Source organism: Myotis myotis, unplaced genomic scaffold, assembly GCF_014108235.1.
Source record: "Myotis myotis isolate mMyoMyo1 unplaced genomic scaffold, mMyoMyo1.p scaffold_m19_p_4, whole genome shotgun sequence".
Taxonomy (NCBI): Eukaryota; Metazoa; Chordata; class Mammalia; order Chiroptera; family Vespertilionidae; genus Myotis; species Myotis myotis.
The window spans coordinates 44685115-44698103 of record NW_023416346.1 but is presented as its reverse complement, the minus strand read 5'-3'; the positions used below and the strand labels follow the sequence as shown (position 1 = coordinate 44698103).

Sequence of the window (12989 nt, the reverse complement as noted above, 5' to 3'; positions counted from 1 at the left end):
CCCTGTAAAGGGCAATGCCTCCTGAAGGCTGAGAAAGGTGCCTGAGACATAGGCTCAAATTTGCTCTTTTCAGTCAGAGCCAGCTGAGTAATAGTATCTAAATTGGCTGCTTTTCAAGGTTCCTAACTCAGGAACTTTTCTTCTGGGAGCAGCGTTTGCCTCAGGGGATCAAGTGCTTTCTAGTGAGGGCAAATTTTTGGGAAACCCCAGCGCCGAGGGTAGTATGGTCTATTCATGAAAATCTTGGGGAACAGAATGGGCCCCACAGACCAGTGGAGATCAGCACTTGGTCCCAGGACAGAGGCTAGAGTAAAACAGGAGGCTAGGGGGAAGCTGGGAACCTGGGAAAGCAGGTGAGATTGCGAAGGCACCTGCTGGGCTCTGAGTCAAAGGCTGTCAGTCCTCTCGCTGGGGCTGCTCTGCTCTCTCACAGCCCAGCCCTTTTCCTGGGGCTCGGCAGGGGATTGCTACATGCCAGCTTACCTGGGGAAAAACACGTTGGTCTCTTCCAGTAATTGACACGACAGGTCGCTCCGGAGAGGGGAGGAGATAGCTTCGCTTCATAAATGGTCCCACCCCTGGACAAGGTAGCTCACTCTGACAGGTAACAACTGGGAGTGTGCACCTGCCACCAGTCCAGCTCAGCAGGACTGTGAGACGAGGCGGAGCTCGAGCAGAGGGAGTGAGTGAACAATGGACAACTTGAAGTGCCCCAGCTTCTTCAAGTGCAGAGGGAAAGAGGTAGGGTTCTGGGAGCTGCAGAGGTACGGAGGGCCTGGGAAGGAAAATTTTAAGGGGAGGCAAGTCTCAGTTTTTGCTTTCTGTGCTTATTACTTCTCCACATTTCTTTCAACTGCCGTCCAGTGTGCCTGAGATGTCTTCAGAGAGTAGAGGAAAAATAAAACAGCTCTTACTCCAGTAGCTAGAAGACAGGGGCACCTCATCCTCTGCCTTGAGTGTGCCCAGAAAACCTTGTTTTCTGTTTCTCTCCAGACTGTGTCCATATGCTGGAGAAAAAAGAAAATACTCTGTTCTTATCTGACTTGAGGAACCCTCCATAGCCCAGAGCAGCTAACAGGTTGGGAGACAACTCCTCTCCTCTGAAGTGGAGAGAGAGCTGCTCCACCTGGTGGGACAGGAGAAATTGTCTCTGAATATATCCTATGGCTTCCAGAAAAGCACTGATTTTACTCTCCAAGATAGGGGTTAAGTTAAACTTCCCCACATCCAAAATTATCAGCCTATGAGAAAAGGAGTTTATTTCTTCTTTCATTCCTTCTTTTCTTTCTTCCTTTCTTTTTCTTTCTTTCTTTCTTTCTTTCTCTTTCTTTCTTTCTTTCTTCTTTCTTCTCTCTCTCTTTTTTTTTCTTTTCTTTTTTTTAGTGGAAGCTATAGCTGATCTTTCTCAAAAATCTTCTACAATCTCAAGAGTATTGAGTTTTACCTAGTTCATCTTTAAGACTTTTCCATTTGCAAACTTATTTGTCCAACTTTATTTACCCTTCATACTGCGTGCAACATGTAACCTTTCCACCAAAATGTGGATGATCTCACCTGAAGAAGTAGTTCAAATATCTGCCTACAGAGCTTTTTCACTTCAAGAGGTAAATGTAAAGTAAAAGCAGTCATTAGCAGAAATTTCTTCAACCTTGGATAGCATTCCCCTTAGCTCAGGTTCTACGGTTTTCAGGCTCTCTCTCTCGATTAGTGAAATTATGCTTCTGTGGAATTTTTAATAGTAGAAAGACAAGCTGTTGATATTTTCCCTTCTCCAGAAAGTGACAGCGTCATCTGAGAATTTCCATGTTGATGAAAATGATGAGAATCAAGTACGTGGCAACTGGTCCAATAAATCGGATTATCTTCTATCTATGGTTGGATATGCAGTTGGATTGGGGAATGTGTGGAGATTCCCGTATTTGACCTACAACAATGGCGGAGGTATTTCCCCTTGCCCCCACATCTTTCTCATCCAGCTTTAAGTGGAGTGCTGTAAGGCCTCTAAGGATATTTTAAGAACTGAGGAAAGGTATATGATGTTTTGGGTTAGTGGGAGAATAGGAAACAAGCATACTGTATTTATTATTAGGCTGTAAATTGCTAGCTTGTTAGGAAGGTAGCTTCACAAAATCCTCACATCTAAACATGATAAAAGTTGTATATTTACAACTTCTGTGTTTTGGATTTGAGATCTTGTATAATCTCCAACTGTGACTTACTATTCTTAATTTATACATTCCTGTGATAATCTGTTCAGACTTTAGTGTTAGCAAAAGACAGTGATTTCTAGTTCTAATAAGAAGTTTAAGTAAATTGTTTGTGTGCGTTTTGGAAATTTAGGTGTGGGAGCAGTTGATTAAAAAATAATTAAAGGTTTAGTATTTGAAGCTGCAATATTCAGTTACATGTATCCCTAATTGAATTGATTATGTAGAAGATCCTTTTAAAATGCAATAGAATTTAGTTCAAGATGAGGTGTTTAATTTCTGCAAAATAATACTGTTTATACCTCAGAAATTACTAGGGAAGACTCAATTAGAACAACAAGAAAAAATAATTCTGAGATAACACACAAAGGGATACAAAATGAGTTGCATAATTCTCTAGTAATGTTGAAATAACTTTTCACTTACACCATATTTTACTCACTTCTAATTACAGGTTCTTTTAGAAGTATAGAGGTGCCATGCCCTTATATTTCATAATTGGATACAAGTGAAACTGTGCCACTGTAATTATTTTTCTTGGTACAATAGGATATTTTGTGGTGATATTTCAATCTTATATTCCTTGTTAATTGGTTGCATTAAAAGATTCACACCCACCTTCAGAGACTTAAGAAAGAAGTTCTGTTTATAAAAAACTTTAAGTGTGGTGTGGCAAAAAATTCCCCTAGGTAGAGCCTATGTCATTTAGTCATGGGTTTGGTATACGTTTGAGCTGGAAAATGGGTCAGAAATCACAATCTTTTTGGTGTCTATATCCTAAGGTCCAGTGTAGTGAAAAGAAACATTCAAGCTCCTTTCCAGCCTCTTGTATTCAGTTTTAGAATATGAATTTCCCTGTGATTTGACATCATACACAGACCAAGTAGTTGCCATAAATTTTCAGGAACTATATGAAACTAGGTTTAATAGAGTTTTTAAACATAGCCAAAATACAATAATATAGTTTATTGTATGCCATTATCTCATTTACCATTTTCTCTAAGAATTAATACATTATGAACTCTCAGTTTTTAAAGATCACATCATTTGGGTAATAGATGATCTAGACTCTCTGAATTGCTTCGTTCTCTTTTTGCGCAAGGGTAGAAGATGAACATAAAATTCAAATTTGTCAAATATTACAAAGCTGATTTAAAAAATATGGTCAGGACACATAAGTAATAACTTAATCAATAAAGAAATAAAAAAATATGGTCAGTTAAATTAAAAATACGCTAAAACCTGGAATCATTTTAATCTATAAATTCTTTTTAGCAGTTTATGAAAAAGAAGTACTATACTTCCTTAGAGTCTAGGCCAGCAATGTTACCAATGTGTACTACTGTACTGTATTACTTTACCAATATGTTTGTTATTAATAATGAAAAATATAATGGGTGAAAAGCCATATATAACACTGGGGAAAATAATCCCTTTTCTCCCTCTAAAAAAACTATTCACACTGGGCTAGTAAGCCTTTGATTACTGTTGTTTTTAAACAGGGATATTTTGTATTATATTTTCTTCATAAATATCATTGACAGGACTTAAACTATTAGTCATAATAATGACGGTATGTTTATTGCAACATCTGTAAAAGCATATTTGTCCATATGTTCTAGTGACTAGTGACTTGTAAATAACAAGTAGTTTATTGTCTCATTATTTTTAGTAAAATATATTTTGAGGGTTTCAAAATGTAATTCTCAGGTATGATGTTACAGTATCATAATATGAAAAATATATGAGGAAAAAATGTAACATGGTAAATAAAATGTACATAATCCAAAAGCCCATTTTTATACACTGATTCTCACATTTTCTTATTAAATTTGTTTAGGCTTCTAGAATACTTGATCAATGAGTTTAGTGTTATGTCCCTGTTTCTACCCACAATATGATAAAACTTCTAATGAGCAATATTATGCCCCAAAAGTAGGCAGGAAAAAAGTAAAATAATAAAAGATATTTTTTTAAAAATCAAAAGGGGCCTGGATAATCTACATGTGAGATAATTAGTCCTCATAAAATTAAAAGCTAACTCTGAATGCATCTCAAATGTTTAGGCTCTTCTAACAAAACAATAAATTTCTTATTAAATTGAATGAAGGCCCTTATAACTGTTTGAAGAATAATGACCTTAACTGCAATGACTTCCACTCTGAACCACATTTAACTTTTGCACCCTATTTCTTAAAAATGGGCCATTTATTTTTAAAAGAGAAAGGAGGGAAACTAACTTGGAACATATGCTATGAGCCTGCCATTTTGCCAAGTGTTTTCTCATAGACTCTGTAATTAAACCCTCACCATACACTGATGAGTTGTCACACATTTATGAAGAACATTAGATTCAGAAGTTAGGTAAATTGCCTCAGGCCACATAACTAGTGAATGGTGGAACCAGGATATACACCTCATTCGGTCTGGCTCGAAAACATAATGATCATTCAACTCCTCTGGATTGCTTCTTATGGGCTATTGTTTTTAATAAGCACAACAACCACATTACTTATACAGCCAGTCATCAAATAATGTTTTGTTCAACATAGTTTTGTTATAATATTGATGAGTTGCTCTAGGAACTTACCTCTTGGTTCTATTAATTAGTTTTATTAAAATTGGTTTTATTAATGTCATTTCACGTAAAGTCACAGAACCTATTGAGGATGTTAAGTGAGGGCTTACTGTACTAGCATCCTCATTTCATAGATGAGGAATCCAAGGTTTAGAGAATCGAGGACTTTTTCCCAGAAAGTAGTAAATTTGGGGCCTAAACTCAGAAATCTGACTCCACTGTATCAGAATGCTTTCAAAATGTTATGCTGGTTATTAATTGCCATCAAAATTTTGGGATATAATAGTGCTTTGTTTCTTTTTTGCATTTTCTAGGTGCCTTCTTGATACCTTATGCGGTTATGCTAGCATTGGCTGGTTTACCATTGTTCTTCCTAGAGTGTTCACTGGGACAATTTGCTAGCTTAGGTCCAGTTTCAGTTTGGAATATTCTTCCATTGTTTCGAGGTTGGTATTAAAATGTGTTTCCTATTATAATTGTTGGTCTATTCATGCATATAGCTGTCCTCACTCTGAGAAATGAAACTTTAAAATTTGGACAGGTTAAAAACAAAGACCCATACATTTTCTGCATATTGACACTGTAGAATTTAAAAGTCAAATATTAATTTTTATTTGTTTGCCTCAGGCTGCAGATATGGAAGGGGTAAGGAAGAACTAGAGAGGGTTGTAAGGTGTCATTCTTTTCCTATTTTTTACCCTTTCAATTCTCTTGGCACATGGTCCTGCTGTGCATTCATTTTGTGGCTCTGGCATTTTTCTACTTCAGGTGGTCTTTGCCTTCTTGCTTTTGCATATCTTTTACAATGCCTCACTCAGAAAAGTTGAAAGGTTACAATTTTATTTTTCTTGGATGCTCTTAATAGAATGAAACACTGGTAAAGTTTTTTTTAAAATATATTTTTATTGATTTCAGAGAGGCAGGGAGAGGGAGAAATAGAAACATCAATGAGAGAGAATCATTGATTGGCTGCCTCCTGCACGCCCCCTACTGGGGGAGGATCGAGTCCACAACCCGGGAATGTGCCCTTGGCAGGAATCAAACCTGGGACCCTTCATTCTGCAGGCTGACACTCTATCCACTGAGCCAAACCAGCTAGGGGTGGTAAAGTTTTTCTTTAATGCCTTGATTGTTATTAAACATAAAACAGCCTTTCTATCTGTAGCTATATCTTATTTTGGTACGTGCTAGCAGCTGAAAACTATTTGTAAAAGCCTCAATGCATCATCAAAAATAAATTTATAGTGATGTGAACAGTATATTTTGCTGGAATATTAAGGAAGCTACCTCAAAAACTAGTTTTAGCATAGGAGTTACATTTAGTATGCTAAACATTTTGAAACTACTGAGTTAAAAAAACTTCAGAAGTTTAAATTCAGGTTGTTACTGAGTCATTGAATTTTCTTCACATGCACTGTAGAAATGGTGTACACTATCCTTTCAGGACATTAACTCATAGGCTTTATCTTTTACTTGTCAAAATGTTGGTTTATGGATGAAGATGTAAGTATTGGTTAGTGAGTCAATAGAATTTGAGCTTTGACTTGTTTTTCTTTTCTTTCTTAATTATTTTTAAGAATAGTACCCACTCTGACAAGACTTTACAGACTTCATAAGTAAGAGTAATGGACATGTATTTTTCCTTCTCTGAATTTAATGGATTAGCACCGTCTTCTGCCCTGATCTTAGAACTTTTTTCTAACCAACTGAAAAACTGTCTCAGAAAGCTAATCATCGAAATAATTTGAAATTTGAGAAGAAAACTATTCAGACAATAGTACTGCCTCCCTACCCACCCCAAAAGAAAAAGTTATTTGAAACAGCCTTCTCATTTTAAAATAGATTTTGTGGAAATTGAGATGCAGCTTTTTATGAACCAGCAAAAGAAACTTCACTTTTTTTTTTAAACTTTAATTGTTCTCTTTTTCAGGTGTGGGAATTACAATGGTCCTGGTATCCGTTTCTGTGACCATCTATTACAATGTCATAATTGCCTATAGTATTTACTACATGTTTGCTTCTTTTCGAAGTGAACTACCATGGAAAAATTGTTCTTATTGGGCAGATCAAAACTGTAGCAGATCGCCTATCGGTAAAATTCATTTGTTTATTTTTAAAAATATTGTTAACTCTGCTTCATTCTTTCATATTTTCTAAGAAGCTTAAAGGGTTAGATTATTTTCTAACCAATTTAGGATAAGTTTTAAGTGAGCCATGGGTTACTGATAAAAACTGAATAGAGCATGTATAACCTGAAAATTGATGAATGCAATGTTAATTTCTGAGGACAGCCAGTAAGGCTAAACGGCTACTAGAAGAGTTCTTGCAGGCCCTAGCCATGGGCAGGAGAGAAAAAAGATAATGGGAAAGTGATAAAGAGAGAAAAGCACTATCCATGGTCATTGCAGTGTGTTTCAAGAGACAGTCAGTATTGCCCATGCCACATGTTGCTAATCTTTGGAATAGTGTAGCATTGATAGTGCAGACTATTCCCACTGGGATTTGCCTTTGTATGTCAGAGGGTGAAGTGGTAAAGACAATACTTCTTAACTTTAAGGTGTAATTTTCTATATAGGTTAAATAAATCCGCATACTAATAGTCCCTTAGAGCACTAAATCCCAACTGAAATTATTAACTTTATAGCTTTTATGACTAGAAATATAATCATAGTTTAAAAGGGCAAATATTTTCATACTCACTCCCAGCTTAGTAGTTGAGAAGATTTAAGATACAGAATGTGCATGTCTTATTCCATTTGTATGATTTTTACCCTACCTTCACCAAGTAACAATTTAGACTGTACTTTAAATATTTTACCATGAAAACTTGTTTTCCAGGAAAGTACTCTTTTAAAACTAAGTACGTGTTTGTATGTGCATTCTTTTTTATAATTTTCAGTAACTCACTGCAATGTGACTACACACATAGAGACACTCATCCATGTGAATAAAAGCTGGGTAGACTTCAACAATTTTACCTGCGACAATGGAACTGAAATTTATCAACCAGGGCAACTTCCCAGTGAACAATATTGGAAGTAAGTACCCTAGATGATCCACTTCTTAAACAGATGTTACTAAAAATTTTTTTATAAATAACAATAAAATATTAATCGGCTCTTTTCTTAACTCATATAAGTAGAGAAAAGGGAAGCAGAACTAATTCTACTCCATTTGATTCAGATGTTTACCTTATCTTGTGTGAGCAGTAGTAACATGCAAATTTAGCTCATAGTCAAAAAATTATCGTTTATAAATTACTTACGTAAATGGAAACACATTGTCAGTAATGATTTATTTAGCACTATTAACTATAAATTAGGGACTTTATTTGAATAAAACTATTCAAATTTTAGACTATAATTAGCAAGTTTTAATGATAAACAGTTGTGTGATAAGTAATTTGTGGATAAAATTTATATTTTAGGCTGCGATTCTTTTTTTTTTTTAATTAAATCTTTATTGTTCAGATTATTACATTTGTTCCTCTTTTTTCCCCCCCCATAACTCCCCTCCTCCCAGTTCCCGCCCCACCCTCCGCCCTCACTCCCCACCCACTGTCCTCATCCATAGGTGCACGATTTTTGTCCAGTCTCTTCCCGCATCTCCCACACCCCTTTCCCCCCCAGGAATAGTCCATTCCCTTTCTATGTCCCTGATTCTATTATAATCAACAGTTCATTCTGTTCATCAGATTATTTATTCACTTGATTCTTAGATTCACTTGTTGATAGATGCATATTTGTTGTTCATAATTTGTATCTTTACCTTTTTCTTCCTCTTCCTCTACTTAAAGGATACCTTTCAGCATTTCATATAATCCTGGTTTGGTGGTGATGAACTCCTTTAGCTTTTCCTTATTTGTGAAGCTCTTTATCTGACCTTCAATTCTGAATGATAGCTTTGCTGGATAAAGTAATCTTGGTTGTAGGTTCTTGGTATTCATCACTTTGAATATTTCTTGCCACTCCCTTCTGGCCTGCAAAGTTTCTGTTGAGAAATCAGCTGACAGTCGTATGGGTATTCCCTTGTAGGTAACTGAGTTTCTTTCTCTTGCTGTTTTTAAGATTCTCTCTTTATCTTTTGCTCTTGGCATTTTAATTATGATGTGTCTTGGTGTGGTCCTCTTTGGATTCCTTTTGTTTGGGGTTCTCCGCACTTCTTGGACCTGTAAGTCCATTTCTTTCACCAGGTGGGGGAAGTTTTCTGTCATTATTTCTTCAAATAGGTTTTCAATATCTTGCTCTCTCTCATCTTCTGGCACCCCTATAATTCTGATGTTGGTACGCTTGAAGCTGTCCCAGAGGCTCCTTACACTATCCTCGCATTTTTGGATTCTTTTTTCATTTTGCTTTTCCGGTTGGGTGTTTTTTGCTTCCTCGCATTTCAAATCATTGACTTGATTCTTGCGCTCCTCTGGTCTGCTGTCGGGAGTCTGTATAATATTCGTTATTTCAGTCCGTGTATGCTTAATTTCTAGTTGGTTCCCCAATATAAGATCGAGGGTCTCATTAGTTTTCTTGTAGATCTCATTAAGTTTATCGGCGGCTTCTAAACAGTTCTTGAGAGACCTTAAAAGTGTGGTTCTGAACTCTATATCTTCCATTGACAATTTTGTCCTGTTTCTTTGTCTCCGCATTTTGTTATGCTTCCTTGGTGCACCCCCTAGTGGTCTTTGTTCGCAGTCTTATAGTTAAGCCTTGATTGTTGTAGCTAATTCCAGGGAGGGTTTGACCTCCAGGCCAAGTGGCTATGAGAATCAGCTGTGTCAGCAGTGAGAGAACTTCTGTCCTCTAGGGAGGTGCTAATCTAGCCTTTGCCTGAGGCTATCCGGCAAATGCCTGTGCGCAGGGCTTGGGCGGGGTGGGTCGAACAGGATCAACAGGGTGGGCCGGAGAGAGCAGTTATGGCGGCTCTCAGTCCTGTCCCCAGGGGCTCTGCCTCTCTGAGTCCCAGCACCCGCTGCACACCTCAGAGAGAAAGCTGCACTCGCTCTGACCGAAGCCAGATAGTCCCGCTTCTCCCGTTTGAGTCTGGGTCGCTAGAGACTCGCCCGTATCTGGAGCTCAGAGTCTGCGACTCCCTCCTGATTGAAAACGCCAACCACACCCTCCGCCGCCAGCCCGCTGCGCGCACTCCGCACCTCAGAATTTGACTTCAGCACTGCGCCTCCTCTGAGTGTCCGTATGCGTTTCTCTTTCCTCCTAGTTGTAGGACTTCCACTCAGCCAGCGTTCCTGTGGTTCTGGGTGATGTCCCTTCCATTTTTTGGTTTCACTTTTGAAGTAGTTGTTCAAAGCAGCAAACTCCGGCGTTAACCTATGCCGCCATCTTGGTTCTCTGCGATTCTTTATTATCCATTTTTCTAATAATGGTCACTATATGATAGAAAGAGATATTTTGAGTTGTATTTACTTTTATTAATTTGAAATGCTCTCTCTTTATTTTCTTTAATATACACCTATCCTTTACCCTGACCTAACTTCTTTGAATATTGCTGTAATGAGTTCTTCCCCATCTATATATTAATGCTCTTTTGTGACCCTTTTAAAATTTGGTTCTTAAAATGTTCCCAAAGACCAAGCTAAGAATTAAAATCCTAGATCCATTCATGTTCCTCGTGGAAATCATAGAATTTGATAGAGAGCCTTTGAAAAAGTTATAAATAGTGAGGCCATTTAGATTTGATGATAAATATAAGTACAATAAATAAGAAAACATTTAATGCAATTTTAAATGGTATATTTGTTATTTCAACTTAAGACAAATATTGTAGTAAGTAAAATGAAATAATCTAATGTAAGGTTAATTTTTTTTGCATAAAAGGAGCTTTGAAATATTAGGGCAAAATCATAGCTAAAGGAATCAGTAAATCTTTTATTCCAGGGTTTAGAACTTTGGATTGGTTTCACTTAAACCTAAGCCAGAGCCTGGCTTTTCATTGAACTATTTTTGCCCCTCCAATGTCAATAAAAGGTTCACATGACATTGATGTGTTAATAAACTACTCATGAAGCTTCCCACTAGATAAAATGTATGACAAAAGTCAATGTATTAAGACAGGTGATTCTGTGTTCATAAAAGGGCTTATGTGTTTTCAGCAAAGTGGCACTCCAACGCTCAAGTGGAATGGATGAGACTGGAAAAATTGTGTGGTATTTAGCACTTTGTCTTCTACTGGCTTGGATCATAGTTGGTGCAGCACTATTTAAAGGAATCAAGTCTTCTGGAAAGGTAATTTGGAAAATGCATTAGTGATGGAGCTGTTTTCCAATATCATTGTAGTTCATTGATGAGCATTATCAAATGCATGTCTTTTCTATAATGGGAACATTCAAATATGTGAAAACCTTTCAAAGTAGGCATCCCACTTCTAAAAATTGTATAATATCACTACTATTGTTAAAAATAAAACAAAGCAAGCACAAACTAATACTAGAGTTGTGTAGTTACTCAAAACTTAAACCCTTCTAGCTGATATAGTATTCTGAGGCTTGCAAGTATATTTTTAAATTTTCTGTCCTATTATATAAATAAGCATCTTATATATTGCAACGTTTAGTTTCAAAAGTCTAGATCCTTGTTCTACAGGGTAATTATGCCAGGATTCCCCTAATTGGAGGAGATAAAAAACCAACTATATAATTATTCTCTTAAAGTTTGCTAAAATTGACTCAGAACTCTCTCTCTCAGCAAAGAATCCCTTTCTGAAAAACACTATATTTTCCCCTTCATTGTTTTATTTTTTAAACTTTCAGAAAGCATCATGGCAATTTCAGAGAACAACATGAAATTTCTCTGTGAGAAGTTGTATAGCATCCAGAAAAATGGATGTTTATGTGTTTGTAACTACTACAGTGAAATTCCCTTAAAAAGTTGAGGATAGGAATAACTGGATACTATCTTTGCATTCCTGGTATAATATCTAGCACATTCAGTTAATGTTAAGTTGTGATGAGACAAGCTATTAGATCACAAAAATATTGTGAATATCACAAAGTCAGTGGAAACTTTCCAAACTAATATTTTAATTGCACACTTTTGAAATGACATTAACTTTCTATTGTTTTTCTTGATAGGTGGTATATTTTACAGCTCTTTTCCCATATGTTGTCCTACTCATCCTGCTAATACGAGGTGCAACTCTGGAGGGTGCATCACAAGGCATTTCATATTATATAGGAGCACAGTCAAATTTTACAAAACTTATGGAAGCTGAGGTAAGACAATTTGAATTTCAAATTATCTGAGAAGGTAAATCTTAAAAGCAAATACCAAAAATCTTTGGTTTCAGATAAGAGTATCATAATGTAGTAGCTTGCAAAAGATATACAGTTAAATTTATTAGTGTTTCTGTCCAATAGGATGTCTGGCTTAGCTATTTATATTACACTAATGCTTTCTTATTGGAAGTGAGATAATCATTTTAGCAATAGGACTCTAAAAGTCCTTTTATTCATATAACTGATTCTATTTGACCACAAAGATTTGGAGCTTATTAATCTGACAAATAATATTTCATGCATGAATACCTACAAATTGATGACTACAACCATGTGACTTATTGGATAAACTCATAGGAGATTTAAAGATTACAGTTGAAAGTTTAATAGACTAATATATATTTTAACTTTCTTCAAAAGTTAATATCCAAAAAAAGTAAAATCACATTTTGCCGAATGGATTACCAAGTTAAAACACAAAATTGAAATGGATGAATCATTCTATAAACAAAATTGTTACTGTTACCAGACACACAAACATGTGCCATGAATATGAATTGGGTAACCCTATTTTAACTTTGGTCCACCTCCAGATAATGGCTGTCAGTATCACAGGTACATAAATACTTTTATAATTTTGATTGTAAGGAACATTAAAAATAAGTGTAGTCTATACACCAAGCTTGTATTGATAAAAGTGAAATGCTTTCACTTTTTTAGTCAAATCTAGTAGTGTTATCCCAAATGGATATTTGTTTTAGTTTGCTATGATGTTCTTTGTGCAACCATGCTTATTTCCAGTAATTGCTATTTTCTAAATACAGTCATACCTCATTTTATTGCACTTCACTTGATTGCACTTCCCAGATAATGTTGTTGTTGTTTTTTACAAATTGAAGGTTTGTGGCTACCCTGTGTTGAGCAAGTCTATTGGCACAATTTTTCCAACAGCGTTTGCTCTCTTCATGTGTCGGTCACATTT

General features: G+C 36.2%; 1 protein-coding gene across 3 annotated transcripts in view; it reads left to right on the top strand.

Moving 5' to 3' along the window:
* Positions 1-522: 522 nt before the first annotated feature.
* The window catches only part of SLC6A14 (solute carrier family 6 member 14), a 28622-nt gene continuing 16155 nt past the window's right edge, over positions 523-12989 (top strand). Inside the window, exons 1-7 of one of the 3 annotated variants that reach the window (XM_036304971.1) lie at positions 523-741; positions 1776-1941; positions 5100-5231; positions 6716-6877; positions 7685-7823; positions 10886-11018; positions 11864-12004. In XM_036304971.1, coding sequence (XP_036160864.1) covers positions 694-741; positions 1776-1941; positions 5100-5231; positions 6716-6877; positions 7685-7823; positions 10886-11018; positions 11864-12004 — 921 coding nt within the window. In that variant the 5' untranslated portion in view covers positions 523-693. The remainder of the gene's footprint in view (positions 742-1775; positions 1942-5099; positions 5232-6715; positions 6878-7684; positions 7824-10885; positions 11019-11863; positions 12005-12989) is intronic. The other 2 variants (XM_036304970.1, XM_036304972.1) reach the window with 2 other exon arrangements.